This window comes from Delphinapterus leucas, chromosome 20 (assembly GCF_059928025.1).
Source record: "Delphinapterus leucas isolate spDelLeu-1000000601 "Yukka" chromosome 20, BTC_Dleu_Yukka2, whole genome shotgun sequence".
Taxonomy (NCBI): Eukaryota; Metazoa; Chordata; class Mammalia; order Artiodactyla; family Monodontidae; genus Delphinapterus; species Delphinapterus leucas.
In genome coordinates this window covers 59292523-59309683 of record NC_143148.1, presented here as the reverse complement: position 1 = coordinate 59309683, position 17161 = coordinate 59292523, and the positions used below count along the sequence as shown (strand labels likewise).

The 17161-nt window shown below is 58.9% G+C and overlaps 1 protein-coding gene across 2 annotated transcripts in view; it reads left to right on the top strand.

The window, feature by feature from the left end:
- Positions 1-3837: 3837 nt before the first annotated feature.
- The window catches only part of SLC7A5 (solute carrier family 7 member 5), a 32694-nt gene continuing 19370 nt past the window's right edge, over positions 3838-17161 (top strand). For both annotated transcript variants that reach the window (XM_022582960.3, XM_022582959.2), the window contains exon 1: positions 3838-4469. In XM_022582960.3, coding sequence (XP_022438668.1) covers positions 3938-4469 — 532 coding nt within the window. In that variant the 5' untranslated portion in view covers positions 3838-3937. The remainder of the gene's footprint in view (positions 4470-17161) is intronic.

The window sequence follows — 17161 nt, the reverse complement described above, 5'->3', positions numbered from 1 at the left end:
CCGCTGAGCCTGCGCGTCCGGAGCCTGTGCTCCTCTACGGGAGAGGCCACAGCGGTGAGAGGCCCGCGTACCGCAAAAAAAAAAAAGAGCGCCAGGATGTAATAGAACTATACATACCCCAGGCCATCACCCTTGGATTCTTCGGAGGGTTCAAAACCACAAACCTTGAGCGGTAAGAAGGCCGAGATTGCAACAACATGCAAAGAACTGTCTTGTTTACCCACTTCCCAACTTTCTGCCTCTTCACCAATGAGACAGAAGGATGACACAGGTCAACCTAGTCAAAGGGGGCAGGGTGCTCACTCTCTACTCTGGCGCTGCCTGAGAGGTTGTCCATGCCTTGTCTCACTTAAACCTCAAACAATGTAAGAAAGAAGTACTATTACTTCCCCCCGTCTTGCAGATGTGGAAGTCAAGGCTTGGGGTGACCCCACCAGAGGTTCCTTCTGGAGCCTGGGCCACCAGCCCCTCTGTGTGCATGAGAGCCAGTGCAGTTCTACACTGGCTGCTGTTACCATTTTGGTGTAAATTTCTTCGATTCTCCAGCTATTTTATAGACACTATTACTACTGCCCGGGGCTGCTATTTATGAAGTTGTTTTTTTGGGGGTAGACACTGATCTGAGTGCTTTACATATATCAGTTCATTTGTAGTAGGTACTATTATTCCCATTTTATAGAAAGTGAAACTGAGGCCCAGAGCGGGGTAGGGTTTGCCCAAGTTCCTTCAGCTGGTATGCAGCGGGGCCCAGGTGGGAACTCAGGCAGTCTGACTCTCAAGCCCATGGTTTATACTGCTGCCATGAAATCCCCCTCCCATCTCCTTTCCCCCAGTTTTACTGACATATAACCTTGCGTTAATTTCAGATGTATGACATAATGATTTGATATTTGTTTATATTGCAATATGGTTGCCACAAAAAGTTCGGTTCTCATCCATGACCTCACATACCTAAAATTTTTTTCTTGTCATAAGAACTTTTAAGATCTAATCTCTTAGCAAAATATACAGTACAGTGTTATTAACTATGGTTCCCATGCTGCACATTGGACCCCCCAGGTCTTACTGGGGGGTAAGAGTTTGTACCTTTTGTCCACCTTCACCCATTTCCCCAACCCCCTACCCGTTTTCTGCAGCCCACGTTTTTCCATCAAGAATCTGAAAAAATCACTGAAGGTTTGGAGGTAACAGAACAGAGTTCAGAGAACGTGCAGGAGAAGCTTCAAGGCAGCTCCTACATTGGCCCAACACCCAGCCTGTCTTCCTGTGACGGGCTTCTCTCTCTCAAGATCGGAACCAGAGCCGCTGAGCCTCCAAACAGGAGGAAGAGGCTTCCCCAAAGGGGTCGTAAATGACACAACTTTTAAGAAATTACTGGTTAGCTCTGCAAAGAGTAAGGCAAAGTGAGCGGATTGAACCTGCCTCGGACAAAAAGCTCCTTTGTCATTCCACCACTAGATGGTGCTCCTAGCTAAGATTTTAGAGAGATTTCCAGTAAGGCGTTTTACCGCTCCGTTTAACTTGCATCAGGGAATTCTGAGATACACACATACGTGTACATATACACACATGTATAAGTATGCATGTATATATATATACACACATATATTTCAAAGCAAGTTTGCCCTTGGAAATCTAGTACGGTATCATATGAAAACCAAGCAGAAACTGACAGTGGTGGTGTGTCTCCTGCGGGATGGTGGAGACACTCCTGCGGTGTTGTCACCTTCCAGCTATTAAGTCTCCTGCAGCTTCCCCGGAGCCCCCATGGGAGGCACCAACAGTCCACGTGCATGTTCTGCTCCTTCCGCCTCCCTTGTTAATCCTCACTCTAGGAAAGCTGGACTGGAGTGTCCTGGTTCCTTCCGACCGGCTCTCTGGCCCCTTAGGGCCCTTGGCTTATCACGGTTGTTAATTTTACACTCTCGTGTGCAATTATTGATCGCTTCTCTGTGTCTGGAGGAGGTACTCACTGTCACTTGCCTGGAGCCCGGTGCAGCGGCCGGCACCTGCAGGTGTCAGCTGTGGGAATACAGGGTGGAGGTGCTTGGGACCTCTCCTTAGAGCATTGCCAGATAACTGCCATCCTCGTGAAAGCAAAATACATCCTAAGATGTATTTAGTGGTAAATAAACCACAAGAAGAGGGGTGGCAGAACGACCGGAAGTACACCATGGAGGTTCACGGTACTGGTCAGACAAGTTCCATTGCTCTGCTAAGCCTCAGTTTCCTCGTGCAACGGCACCTCCTCTATTTGATAAGGCTTTGCACGCCGAGGGCTCAGCACAGCACCTGATAAAGGCTCAGGAAGTTTGCTCAGCCCTTGGTCATCTGGTCTCTGCCAAGCAGCACCCTTGGAAAGGACAGTGGGAAGAAAAAGAGCGGAGAGATGATTTCTGATTCCCCCTAAGCCACCAACTTAGACATTTTGAAAGTTAATATTTGTGTGACCTTCCAGCCGCCAAGATTTCATTTGGTCGGAACACTGCAGATGAAGGGCTGGCCTCTTAAGGGGGGGTTGATTGGGGGGGACGTGGAAGGTCCAAATGACATGCCTTGGCTGAACTCACCTGCGATGGGATTCTAAATTCTTTCCCTGTGTACATGTCAATCAGGTAGTATTCCTCTTTGTTTTTTGTTTTTTGCGGTACGCGGGCCTCTCACTGTTGTGGCCTCTCCCGTTGCGAAGCAGAGGCTCCGGACGTGCAGGCTCAGCGGCCATGGCTCAGGGGCCCAGCCGCTCCGTGGCATGTGGGATCTTCCCGGACCAGGGCACGAACCCGTGTCCCCTGCATCGGCAGGTGGACTCTCAACCACTGCGCCACCAGGGAAGCCCATCAGGTAGTATTTCTGATTCTTTCCTGCTTCCAGGCCTGGGGTGACTTGTCATCCTGCATTCCCCATTCTGACCCCTAGTTACCTGGCCGCCCCTCCTATCCAGGAGCCTCTGGAATTCTTTAAGTCTAAAGCCCCTTCACCCTGCAGCCTGCCTTTGGATTTTCCAGGTAGATTTGGGGGAGGGAGTTCTCACGGTGCTCCTTCAGGGAGCCCCCATTTTGTCAATTTAATTGAGCTTCTGCAGATTCCTGGTTTCCCAGAGTCTGTGTCGCTACCTCTCAAATCTGTGAGCCCCTGAACGCTGCTCTTTGGCAAGGAGGTTCCCCTTGGGATAAAATGAGAATTTCTGAGCCCAGGAATGAGTTCAGATGTGGCCTCAGCGCTTCTCTCTTCTCTGAGATCACACTCATTAAGTCTGGGATTCAGGACCTCAGGCCCTCTAGCTCCCCCCGAGGAGAGGTGGTTCTGATCATCTTAATACTTCTCAAGTCCCCAGGGTGAGCAGACCATGAGGGCGCCTACCACCTCGGGGCTGGGCGCCCGCCAGCGAAGCAAGCAGGCCTTCTTTGAGCCCCAAAGGCGCCCCAAATCCCATCCATCCTGTGCTGTGACCCCAGGTCGGCCCTGCTGCACCGCCCGCTCCCACACGAGCAGCGGGGTCCCCAGTGCGCGCTCGGGGCCACCGCGGGAGGGGGGGCGGGGGCGACGAAAGAGCTAGCTAGGAGGACAAGGAGCCCAGCGTTCCACGTGCGCGGGGCGGAGCTGGGATCCCCCGGAACCACGTGGGACCCGGACCGCCCGCCATGCTCCGCGGGACACCGCGAGCTCCACGTGCGCGGGGCGGGGCCGGCCGGTGCCTCTCAACAGAGGCGGGGACCGAACCCCAGCCAGGCGAGTAAACGGCGGCGGGCAGGGCAGGGCGGGCGGCGCGGGCAGGGGGCGGGGCTTGGAGGGCGGGGCCGGCGGCGGCGTATAAAAGGCGCAGCGCGGAGCCGGTGAACGTAGCGGCCACGCCGGCAAAGCGGGCTCTCTCTGTTGGGCGGCGAGCGCACCGTGTCCGGCCCTGTCCGGCCCTGTCCTACGCGGCCGGCCCGGCAGCATGGCGGGCTCGGGCCCGAAGCGGCGCGCGGCTGCGGCCCCCGCGGCGGCCGAGGAGGAGGAGCGGCAGGCGCGGGAGCGGATGCTGGCGGCGCAGCGCGCGGATTGCGCGGAGGGCGAGGGTGTGACCCTGAAGCGCAACATCACGCTGCTCAATGGCGTGGCCATCATCGTGGGCACCATCATCGGCTCGGGCATCTTCGTGACACCCACCGGCGTGCTCAAGGAGGCGGGCTCGCCGGGGCTGGCGCTGGTGGTTTGGGCCGTGTGCGGCGTGTTCTCCATCGTGGGCGCGCTTTGCTACGCAGAGCTCGGCACCACCATCACCAAGTCGGGCGGCGACTACGCCTACATGCTCGAGGTCTACGGCTCGCTGCCCGCCTTCCTCAAGCTCTGGATCGAGCTGCTCATCATCCGGCCCTCCTCGCAGTACATCGTGGCGCTCGTCTTCGCCACGTACTTGCTCAAGCCGCTCTTCCCCACCTGCCCGGTGCCCGAGGAGGCCGCCAAGCTCGTGGCCTGCCTCTGCGTGCGTGAGTATCGGCCCCGGGACCCCGGCGGGCGGGCGGGTGGGGGGCGCCGAGCTGAGGCCGCCGCGCGCCCGCGTCCCGGCCCCTTCCCGCACTCCTGGACCATGCCCACATTCCGCGGCCCCGGGCCGACCCCGCAGTTTTAGACTGAGGACACTAGCCCCAGAACCCACGTGCGTTTCATTCATTCGTTTCCTCACCGCCTTGGGAATTCTGCAGACAGCAAGCAGGGTCTCCGCCCTGAGCCTCAGGCCGGAACTAACCTTTCCACTTAGTTCATCCAGAGCTCTTGGAGGTGAAGCAATATCCTTACTTTCTTGCAAGGCACCCACGTGGAGTGCTTGAAAAGCCAACTACCTGTCTGCTTGAGTTCCCAAATGAAACTCCCTTTTTCAAGAGAGAAATCGTAGTTTAAAAAGAAAAATACCAAAAAAAAAAACCCCACACCTCATTCAAACCAGCTTAATCAGGAAAGGCTGACTCATACAAAACCAAATAGTAATAAGATTCTGTGTGGGCAGTGAATGAGTTGCTCGTGTAGGCAGCAGTGTTGAGTCCCCTGAAGGTTGCCTAGTGAGTTGTAAAAGAGAGGTGCTTGGCTGAAACTTAAATGTGTGCAGGGTGGCTTTGGGGTCCCAAGCTGTGCTGAAATACAGCCATTGGGTACAGTCCGAATGTTGGTGGATAAGGCCCCAGTATGTTGGTGGAGGAGGTCCTGGTACGTTGGTGGGCTGTTTTCTGGTGGGATTTCAGGAAAAAAAAAATCACTTGTACCAAAAGCCACGCAATTTTCTTTGCTTTGTGGCTGCTGCAGTTTTCTGCCTACCCCTTGGCGAACGTCTAAGGAGGCTTGCAAGACGGAAGTGTCCTGCTTTCATAGCTGCCACCTGATTTGAGGCTCTGTCTGCACCTTGACGGTACACAGAAGTGCAGAGCTAACAGGGCTGGTTTGTGGTTTCTGTCCGAGCCCCAAGACTCAGGGGACTGTGCCATCCCTTGGAGCGGCTTCTGACCAGCAGTACATGCCGATGCTGTTGGGATTCTGAGCCTGGGGACCAGCTTCCCGCATAAGCTCACTGCGTGGTGGTGGTAGTGTTGAGGGGCTTTCAGAACTCTGAGGCACGCTCTGGGAAGTGGTGACCCCAGGAGACCTGACACTCTGACAGAGCAACTACGCTGTGGCGAGGGGGGGGGAGCGTTTTGCCTTTTGGGGGAGTCTCAGCGATGAGGATCTCCGCTTATAAAAACTTTTGGTCCAAATCTAGGAATAGTCACAGCAACAGTCGATCTGCCTGAGGACGGGGGAAACTGTGGCTTCTGGTGGGCTTCTCAGACGGTGCTTTGGGCTGAGTAAGGAAAAGCCCCAATTAAAGAATTTTAATTGTGCGATTTTCATCATTGTTAGGTCTTATTTAATGTTTCGGCCCAGGACGTAATGACATGATACTGCCTTTAAAGGGCCCACTTTCTAGTCTTGGAAAATGGATCCCTTACTTTCTTAAACTTTTAGGTTTAAGCCGGTAAAGGCTCGGGGTGGATTCTGAAGGGGCTGTGGCGGGTACACCCTCACCAAGACTCCAGTCACCAGCGTGGAGGGTCACGTGAACAGCACCCCTTTGGGTGTGAGCTAGGGTGTTTGTTGCTTTTTCTGATGGAAAGGAGGTTTTCAGTAACAAAAAGGGATATGTTGTCTGCAGGAGTGAGCGCTAGTCTAGAGCCTGCTGTGTCTAGAGGGGGACGTGGGCCTGTGCGAGGCTGGCGGAACTCGGAGCCGCTGGCCCGGGCTGCTCTCACGGGCACAGAGAAAGGTTATGGCCATGCAGGGAGGGGGCCTGCTCTTCAGGGTGTCTGAGAAGGCAGCAAAAAGCCACAGAAAGTTTTTGAGTGTTGTTCGATTATCGCACACAGGCTGGGTTCTAGAACTTCTCCTCGAGAGGAGAAAGGGCCCTCTGCATCGCCTGCTTCCTGGGCCCCTCCCCGCAGGGGGCACGTGCACCCCTGGCCCAGCAGCCCGTGCTGGTGCTTCATGAACGGCCCCGGGGCCTGATCTTTGAACAGTGTATCCTGGGCTCAGGAGCCGCGCTCTTCTCGGTTTTGCTAGTTGATCGTTCCTGTCCCCTGGCCTCGCCCCGGGACAGCTCCTTTCTGCTTGTTGTGACTCAGTTTGGCTTTGGTGCTTAGCATGATCCCACTGACAGCATAAACGGGGGGAGGGGACGAGCCCCTTTTCTGGTGGGTCTGACGAAACGGGGCCCTCTCATGGTGTGGCCCTGGTGTTTCCATGTTTTTAACGAGTCATGAAGGTGAGAGAGGGACACGAGCTCTGTAACTCTTTGCCGATGGCCCCGGGAGTTTGGTTTGCACAGGTTATTTATCACTTAGCGAAAACTTGGTAGCGTTTCTTTGAGATTCAGGTGACACTGGGTTTTATCTTTGCGACAGAAGTCACTCGGGAGAGGTGAGGTTCTCGCCTGGCCGGGTTTTCGTCTGCAATTTCTCTAGCCTTCCTGGCCGCCTCTCTCTGTGATGGGTCCAGTGGGATCTGGAGAGGCTGGACGAGGCATACACAGAGAGGAGCTGCCCAGGGCAGGTACCTGGGAGCCATTGTGGTTCAGAAACAGCTGCGACCTAACTGAGTCCTTTATCTCATGGAGAAGCTCCTAGGAGAAGGCGTCTGAACAGGCTCCCATCTCCCTCTGCTGGATGGTGCCCTGTCTGAGTTGTTGTGGTCACTCCTGCCCAGGACACGTAGGTGTCAGGGAAGTGGCTGCAGACCCGGTCGCCCGCCCTTCTCCCTCTCCCACTGGGGAGGACGGCCACCCAGACCCCCTAGTTGTCATGCACATCATCCATCCATCTTGTAGAACCTGGCAGGTCTGCTGGTGGCCAAGAGTGGGACTCTGCGTCCCCTTCCAGCTTGGTGGCCCTTGGTGTGGCCTGGAAAGCACTTCCTTCCTGCCTTCTCACAGGGGACAGACCGGGTTGCCAAGGCTCCCCTAGAGTGAGCTGCCCCCGCCCCCCCCCCCGCCACTGTCACCCTTACTCGGGCAAACCTGCGTGGAGTGGGGGCAGGGGGTCCTCAGCTGTTGTTCCTCTAGGGACCTGTGACCTGAGATATTTTCCACTGGTGTCAGGTAAAGAGCCTGCGTTCTGCACGTGGACAGACCCGGGTTCTGATTTGAGAAATTCGCGGGACCTCCTAGCCTCAGTTTCCGCATCTGTGACATGGGGGTTCGTGGTGGGTGTTTGTGAGGAGCCTCGGCCACTGCATGTCTAACGAGCATGGCACCCGGGGACCCTGGTCACACGGTGGCTGTGATTGCTCTCAGCAGTGCCCTCCTTCTGGCGTTCGCCCTTGACCTCTTGAGCCGCCCTGCAAACTGCTCTCCTCCCCTCTATTGGCGGAAAGAAGGAAGGAGAGCGTTGGAGAGGAAGAGGGAGGCCAGCGTCTCCCTGTCAGGAGCCGAGCTGAGCTGCCCATCGCACAGGCGGCACCGCAGCCCTGCCGGGGGTTGGGGGGGCGGCCCCGCCCAGGGCTGGGGCACAAATGTCCCCCGCAGGGGAGGGTACAGATGAGGCAGGGGTTTGGTGGCTGGGGGTGAGCCGTGGCCAGCTGGCTCCAGGCTAAGTTGGTCGTTGGGGTCATGAGCCGAAGGGGGTAGGGGGTGGCAGCACACCCTCTCCCCCAGGCTTCCTGGCGTGTCCACCGCTGTGTCCCCGGGCCTCAAACCAGGCCTGTCACAGCGAGGCCGGCACACAGCCCAAGGCCGGCTCAGGGTGTCTGGACGCCTGCCAGCCGCCCGGCCTGAACCCCTCGCCACGTGAAGCAGAGGCTTCTGGGTGTTTCCAAGGAGCTGGCAACCCCAGAATCGCGAGCTGTGAGCTGAGTGTAGACGATAGCATGGTAATTAGCCCTGAAATCCGACTACCTGGGCCAGACTTGAAAGCACTCCGGCTCGAGTCACGGGGCGTGGCGGGTACTTCACAGAGCGCATGACTGAGGGAGGGCGTTTCTGACCCTTTTCCTCTGGGTCACGGACCCCTTTGATGATCCCATGGAATGTGCAGACCCTGCTCAGAGGTTTCCACCCTGCTTGTTCACCCCAGACTCGCGGTGAGAGCTTCCCAGAACCCCGGGGCCCCGTCCGGGCTGGGAGCCTCCCCCCGGCCCCCAAGAGCGGTGCCCCCGTCACAGCATAAACGGCCCAGCCTTTGAAATCAGTGTCATCACCCCCACTTTACAGCCAGGGAGACTGCGGCGCGGTGGGCGGGAGCCGGGGCTGTGGTGCCCTTCCCCTCCGGAGCCGCCTCTGTCATCCGGCGTGGGGACACGGCCGTGTCTGTGCTGGGGGTATCAGGCGTCCAGGACAGTGTCGGTCGCCATGTCCAGGCACCAGGTCGTCAGGGGCACACACTAGTGGATCTGAGGTGTGCGTGTGTCCTGGGCTCTCCGGGAAGCACTGCCCCCGCACTGTGAGGAGTCGGACCCCTTATAGGAAACCATCTAGAAAAACCTCCCTCTTCCTCTCAGAACTTTGCAGACGAGCTTCCAGGGCAGGGTGGCTGACAGCTGCCCCATGAGTTCCATCTACCCAGTGGCCACGGGCCCTGTCCCATGCCCACGCTGGTCTCCAGTTCCTGTCCCCTGCGGTGACTCACAGCAGGTGCCGGGGACCGGGGGGCATGTGATTCCACACCCCCAGTCAGTCAGGGTAACCTTCCTGGGCCCTTGTCTGGATTACTGGCTGGGGGAGCTGCCCAGAGCATGCCTGTCCCCACCAACGGGCCTTGTCCTGTCCTCTCCCCCAGCAGGACCACTGCCCAGTCCAGCAGCTTCTTGGCTCGATGGTTGGGGTCCCCTGTACATCCTGGCAGGAGTTCCCCACCCAACTCTTTCCTCAGTCCTGGCAGGATCCTGCATTCTTGCTTGGGAGTGTGGGTTGGCGGGGCAGCCGGAGGGAGGGGTGTGGTTTTACCCCCTTGCCTGTGTGTCCAGACCTGCCTTCAGGCAGGGGCGTTCTCCAGGCTGCGCCACCCTCCCCCAGTGGGATGCGCCTGCTCTGTGAAGCCTCCAGCCTGCTGCAGGGAACCCAATCTGCCCTCTGCGTCACCCTGACCTTGGCTGCTGGCTGGCAGCCTGATCGTCTGTGAGTCGCCCCGAGTGTAGCCAGTACAGAACTGAGGTCCCTGCCCAGAGACGTGGGCCCATGGCCCACCGTAACCCCGTGGCCCCCTAGCGCTTTGTCCCTGTCCACGTGAGCTGCCCAAGGCCGGTACAAGATTCAGCCCTCGGCATGGACGCTGGCTGCAGGGCTGTGTCCTCAGCTGGTCCCCTTCTAGGGCACCCTGTCAGCCTGAGTCAGCTGGCAGGCCTGCGAGGGCCCTGGCTCTGGCTCTCCGGCTGCGTGACCCGGGGCCTGGGTGCCGGGCCTCGCGGGGCCTGTGTTCCAGAGCCTGGGCGCGGTGGGGTGATCACGTTCTGCCCGCAGGGGGTGTGCGATTGGCCGGCCCGTCACAGCAAGGGTCTGCTGTTGGAGGGACTGTCCAGGAACGCAGCATGACAGAGCAGGTGTGTCTGGCACAGCGGCAGGTAGAGGGGCCCTGGCTGGGCACCCCACACAGCAGCAACCACGTGTTACCAGCTGTGGTGTCAGACCCCTGCAGAGCTGAGGGAAAGGACAAGGCGGGGGTGGGGTGCGTGTGGCTGGGAGGGGCGTGGGGAGAGAAGTTGCCCCCAGGTGGCCTGTTCCAGGAGGGGCTGACAGCTCGGGCTGAGGGGCCGGGTTTGGGGGTCTGGGTGGGGAGGGAAGGTCACCAGAATCCGGTTATGAGCACTTATTCCTGGGTCGGGGGGTTGGGGGGCCAGCTCACCTGCTGAGGCACAGAGGGTCGTCGAGGGTCCACGTCTGGCCTCATCCCAGGTGACCAGGGATTGCCCTCTCGCTGTATGGGGAGGGACTCTCAGCCCGGGCTGTTGTCCAGGGTCGTAGGGTTCTGAAGTCAGCCCTGCCAGGCGCCCCCCGCCCCCAAACCGCGACAGACTGCTTCTGTGCCCCCCACCCAGCCGTCCCCTCTCCTCCACGGGTGTCAGTAGATGTGTGTTCGTGGTGGGTGGGGCCCTGTGGGACTTGCTGTGGTTGGTGGGTCTCTTCCCTGGCTGCACCTTGGAGCACATGGTCGGAGGACTGACGCCCAGGCCCTCCCAGGCAGAGCCAGGTCTGTAATAGTGCATAGTGTGTGCTGGGGGAGCGGGGTGGGGGGGAGCCTGTCACGGGCAGCTGGGGTTGAAGACCCCAGTCAAGTGGCCAGAACATGGGAGTGGGACTTAGGAGGCCTGGGCGTCCTCACCCCACTCCCCTGGCGACTGCTGTGTGACTTCCAGCACGTCGGACAACCTCTCTGAGCTCCACTGACCCCAACTAGCAAATGAGGGGGCTGTGTGGATGCTGTAGTGTCCTCTCACCCTCAGGTGCTGCAGCAGGTTTGGGGGGGTGGGGGGGGGGATTCCAGACCACAGAGGTGCGAGCCAGGGACGGAGACTAACCACGGAGTCCCCTGCACACACAGCCTCAGCCGGCCTCAGCACGTCCTCGCTCGGCAGGCGTGCCAGTCGGCGTGTCTGCATGTTAAAACGCACCCGTGGGGCCAGCAGCAGTATTCCTGTTTAGCTGATGAGGAAACAGAGGCTCAGACCCACCGAGTAACCTGCCCAAGGTCACACAGCATGTTAGAAATCAGGGCCGACTTGGAGGGGGGCTCCCTCCTAAGGACCTGGCTGTCCTTGGGGCTGGGGTTGGAGGCGGGGGGACCTTTGGGAACCTCTGTATTCTGCAGGGCTCTGCTTCAGAAGAACCCAAAAAAGTGAGACTTGCGGGGTTTCTGCTAACTTCAGGGCTCGGGTGTCAGCAGATCTCAGAGTGAACTGAATCTGCCTTTTTCTGGTATGTTTTGTTTATTATTATTTTTTTAAATTTATTTATTTTTGTTTTGGGCTGTGTTTGGGTCTTCGTTGCTGCGCAGGGGCTACTCTTCGTTGCGGTGCATGAGCTTCTCATTGCGGTGGCTTCCCTTGTTGTGGAGCACGGGCTCTAGGTGCGCGGGCTTCAGAAAGTGTGGCACGTGGGCTCCCAGTAGTTGCGGCACGTGGGCTCAGTAGTTGTGGCTCGCGGGCTCTAGAGCGCAGCCTCAGTAGTTGTGGTGCACGGGCTTAGCTGCTCCACGGCATGTGGGATCTTCCCAGACTAGGGATCGAACCCGTGTCCCCTGCCTTGGCAGGCAGACTCCCAACCACTGCCCCTCCAGGGAAGTCCTGGTGTGTTTTGAAATGAAGTGTCAGCCCTGTTCCTGATGCGTGCTGAGACCCCCACCACCAAGCAAGGGGAGCTCTGTGGCCAGGCGTCACCCAGCCCCAGTTAAAAATGGAAAACGTGAAACACGTTCCAGGGCTGGTCGCATTTGAAAATGTGACTCGGCCTGTTAGCAATTCTTTTTGCAGGAAATCAGTGGCTCGACAAGGGTGGGGGTGTTGGAGGGGCATCATCCCAACTGGACTGAGGTGTCGTGTCCGTTGGATCCTGTGGCCGCTGCCTCTCTTGGCGGAGATCAGACACTGGAATTGGAGCCACCTGAGCAGCCCCTGCCCCTGAGAATTCCTTCATTTTCTTTCAGTTTTCCAGACTCTCTGGAGGCTCCGATCTGGAGTGGCCGGTGGTGGGGTCCTGGGTGTGTCAGGAGCCGGACTGTCACCCTGAGCGGGCTCTGTATTTGAGCGCGCCTGGAAGCGAGGTCGGCCTTCTCAGGCGTTTGGGGTACAATTGGGTCCTGTGCGTGCACTCTCTTAGAGCCAGTAAAGGTGAATTACACGTCGTGAAGTCACCCACTGGTTCTCCCTGAACTGTGAGAAATGCAGGTTCTCGGGCCTGCCCAGTCAGACGCTCTGGGTTGCGGGGACCTGTTTTACGAGGTCCTCAGGGATTCTGATATGCTCCGGGGTGGGGGGGAGACCTATCTGTTATTAGGAGGCAGCAGAGTTAGGGCAGGAGGGGAAGGTGCTGGGTGTGGAGGCACAGACCATTGTGGGGGCCGGGCCTGGGGTGGAGGGGGCTCTCACCAAGCCCAGTGGATATCTGGGTGTCCAGGACCAGAGTGGAGGCCCTGGGTCCCCGTGTGCTGGGCGGTTTTGGACAGTAGAGTAAAGGCAGGACAAGAACGCCAGAGCGACTGGACGCTTTGTCGGTGGTCACCCCCGCTGCTGGCCACTCTCCCAGCCGCCTGGGTCACGCAAGCCCAGGGTTTCCCTGGCCACAGTCGAGGAGCCTCGGCCCACCTGCAGCCGGGGCTCCGGGTCCAGGGGCCCCGCGGGTGCTGCTGTTCGGCGGGTAGAGGCTCCGGACGGCAGGTGGGCCGGCTGCCTGGGCCCAGGGCTCGTCCGGCCTCAGTCACAGTACTCAGCTTCTGCTGCTCTCCGGCCCCGTCACAGCTGCTGCCCCAAGAGACCAGGCTGGCCCGGCTTCCTGCAGCACGCCCCGCCTGCCAGCCACTTCCGCTCCTGTCTCGGGGGCCGCCGGGGGCCTGCCGGCAGAGCTGCGGGTAAAATGGGGCTCCTCTGGCTGGCGGCTCGGCCCCTCCCACCTGTGTGGAGTGGCAGTTACCGCTGGGCCTCAGACTGGCTTTGCCTCAAGTATTGGCCCTTTTTCTTAAGCGTCCTGAAGCCACGTACAGAAAGCACCTTTTTCAGAGACTCGTTTGAGGATGCCACTGGCGGCTTCGTAGGACTCACTTGGTAGTGAGGTTCTAGGCTCTGGGGCTCTGACCCGTGGACCCTGCATGAAACCCAAGTGATACCTGCACTCCCCTTTCCATCCTGGAGGGGGACGGTCCCTACAGACACTGGGCCGGGGACGAGGGAGGGTCCACGGCTGCGGCCCCATCAGAGACGTGGGGACAGTAGACGGGTTTTCTCATGAGTGGGGGGCCAGCCAGTCCCCAGGTGCTTTGCTTTCAGATGGTTCTCTTGGCGTCAGTCATGCTGTTGTCTGGTGTGTTTGTCCTCGAGTCAGCAGAGGGGGTGAGGGTGAGGGGACCCCCGGCAGTGCCGAGGACGCTGAACGATGGAGAGCACGCAGCAGGTGCTCATACTTGGCCCTCGTTGCCGGGTTTGTTGAAGATTTTGTTACTGGCATACACAAAATCCAGGGGCAGCCCTGGTCACTGGGCCTGATAAATCCCATCAGGGTGTCACCCTCTGTCAGAGAGGGAAATGGATTTGGGTGTGTGGTTTCTTTTGTTTTTTTTTTTTAACTTAAAATTTTTTAATTTTATTTTCGAGTATAGTTGATTAACAATGTTGTGTTAGTTTCAAGTGTACAGCAAAGTGATTCGGTTATACATATACACATATCTAGTCTTTTTCAAATTCTTTTCCCATTTAGGTTGTTAACAGAATATTGAGCAGAGGGACTTTCCTGGTGGTCCAGTGGTTAAGACTCCACGCTTCCACTGCAGGGGGTGCGGGTTCGGGGAACTAAGATTTGGGTGTGTTTTTTGTACTTTGTTTTGTTTTTTTTTGGTGTTTTAAAATGAAAACAGGTCCCCTTGCATTTCAAGCTCTCCCTTGCGAGTGAGACAGCCAGTCGGCTGCGCAGCATGTACCAGGGGCTGGGAGGCTGGCCCTCAGTGGCTGACAGCTGACAGCAGCCTATGTGTGAAGAGTTATCATCAGGAGGTGGACCCTGGGGCCTGGAGAGTGAGATAACCGGTCAGGCCGGGGTGAGAGGTCACGTCAGGCGAGGCTGGGCAGGAGCCTTTGGGAACTGCTCAGATAAGCGCCCTCCCAGAGACTGGTGGCACCCGTCCCATTTGTACGCTGGTGGGCGGAGCAGTGGCAGCTCCCCGCCGGCCACCCTGTGCTCAGGTTCTGGGAGGGTCCCGGAGGCGCTACCCAAGGGGGGTCCTGAGAAATAACAGATGGGGGAGCTGCCGTGCATCCCCGAGCCCGTGGGCCAGCCCCTGTCCTCGGCCCGGGTGGCCCCCTGGGCACGTGTGGCCCTCGCGGTCTGCAGACAGGACTCTGAACTCAAGCCACCTGGTCCGCCAGGTCGCAGCTGGAGTTGGCGCTCATGGCCCGGCTCTAAGTGTGACCGGCTGTCCCCAGGGCCATGGGGTGAGAGCAGCCCAGGAGGCCAGCCAAGGGGTTCTCCCTCCCCCACTGGGCAGCGCTTCCTGCTGTCTCGGGCACGAGGATGGGGTATGGGTGGAGCCCCTGGGGTGGGGAGCGGTGGACCAGGGTGTGAGTGCGAGTTCGTGGGTCCGTTGGCAGAGGAACGGTGACTTTGCAGAGGGTGGCGGGCCCTCCAGCACAGCCCCGGGGACCCCGGCTCATTTGCGAGGTTGAGCTGGGGTGCCCCTGCAGGCCAGCTAGGTGACTGTGTCACGGCGGGATGAGGGCAGGACAGGCACAGCCCTGAAGGGCGGGCTTCCCGCTTGGCCCGTGGCACCAGCCGCCAGGCCCCGCCCGCTCCCGCCTTCTGCACGCAGCCCACTGCCGCTCCTCTCCGGAGGCCGCTGGGCTCTTATCTCCCCGGCCCCAGCTGTTGCGGGGTGCTTATCTGGGGGTGCTGGCACGGGGAACCCCGAGGGGGCCGGCTGCCAGCCGGGGTGCCCTCCCGCCAGTGTGCTGGCCTCACCCAGCAGCCCGCCTGCGGGTGCGCTGGGGTAGACTGTCCTCCCCCTGCCACGCAGCGCGGGGGGGGTACTGCCACGAGTAGTGGTAGTGGCGGCAGCAGACCCTGTGTGACACCCGGAGCCTCTCGTGTCCCTGTCACCCCCCCTCCATCCTGCGGGCGTGGAAGCTGAGGCTCTGAAGAGTCAGGCACCTTGTCCAGGTGACGGGGCCTAAAACCAGTGTAGCCGAGAGGCAAATCCAGCCTCCCAGACAGCCTCCCAGCGCTGCTTTCCTTAAGGCTAAGAGACACGGGTCTTAGTGAATCCCCTGATTTACTTTAGATTCTGTTTCATTTCAGAGTTTTCTAGGAGGGACGCTAGGGAGGATAATAAAGCGTTTGTTCCCTCATCAGCTGAAGTCAGTGGACATTAAAGTTCCATCGTGCGTCTCAGTTCTTCTTTCTGTAAAGGAAGTGAATATTACAAAGTCCACTTTGCTCCCCTCCCTACTGCAGACGGCCAGCCCGGCCTTGCCTCTCCACTCTCTGACACGGAGCTGAGCTCAAGGAACATTACCCTCTGTCCACAGGGCTCGGACACCTGCCGGGTGGGCTCCGCTCTGCACAGGCAGGGTGGCACCCTGTGTTCCTGAAGGGGAGGGCCTTGGGTCGGTAGAGGAGGGGCCCTGGGCCTCGGTCTGTCCCGCCCCCAGTGACCACTGCAGGGGGATGGCCCTGGGGCTGGGGCTCTGGGCCAGCCACACCCCCTTCCTGGATCCTCCAGGTCCTTATCTGTGAGGTGGGGAGAGGTGCCCCTGCTCCCCTTGGGGTGCACACCCCAAATGGGGTGAGTCAAACCAGGGGAGTCGTGCAGCGGTAACAGTGAGGGCAGCTGGGCAGGGCTGGCGGCGGGAAGAGCCACCTCCCCGTGTGTGGCTTGGCCACGGCTCTCCCCGCTTCCTGCCTGGCATGAATGGAGGAGTGTGATGCAATCTGTCAGCCTCTTGGCGCATCCGGAAGGGAAGGCCTCAGGGCTGCCACATTCCCCATAATGTGCGACTGTCCTGGAAAAGCCCCCTCCCCGCCTTACTGTGCACAGGCTCCCTGGGGCCAGTGATGGGAAAGAACCTGGGTTGCCCTCCAAGGCCCCCTCACCCTGGGTCCTAGCCACGTGGCAGGTCGCACCAGCCTGGATGCCCAGGAGAAGGTAATTCTGCTGTTCAACCTCCTCCCCCGCCCCCGCCCCCGACCTGGCTGTTTGAGATCAGACGGGCCTCAGAGATCTGGCTCTGCCCCTAGCGCCGTGTACAGGGGTCCTCTCTGAGCCTCTGTCTCCTCTTCTGTGCTGGGAATGGCAGTGCTGATGTACTTAATACGGGACAGCTGTCTCTGCGTTGGTCCCGAGGGCCCGAACTGAGAGCCCTCTGTCCACCCCAGAGCCACACGGCGGAGGTCACTGGTCCTGTTTGTCCCTTGCACACGTCGGCCCCCTCATCTGAGCCCGGGCTCAGCTCCTGCTGCCGGAGATGGCTTCAGTGCTGTGACATGGATACTTTGTCCCCCCGTTCTCACAGCCTCGTGTAAGCGCCGCCACCCTGAGGCAGCTCATTTTATCACGAGCCTCTGACAGGTGCAGACTCGGCCCGGGTCCCCACGAGTGAGGGCCACTCCAGGTCCATTTGTGACAGCTCTTTGCCTTCATATCTGGTCTGGGAACATCTGAGGGTTTCAGTTTAGGGGTAGCAGCCAAAAGCAACTGGTTTTGAAAGTTTTCAGCCTGAACTTCCTGAGGGCGTAGCAAACAGTCGCGGTCAGCCGCTGCATCGGCCAGGCTTAGGGCAGCAAAGAGAAAGTGATGGGGCGGGCGGTATTTGGGTATCAGTTAATTTCTGGAAGCACTAAGCGTGGGCGGGGTTCAGTGTGGGCCCCCGGTCCTAACCAGAGCTCAGGGGGCCATTTCCTGTTTTTCTCACACCTGAACTGTCAGGTCTCATCTAGTTAAACATCGTGGATTTATTTCGTTGCGGCCTTTCC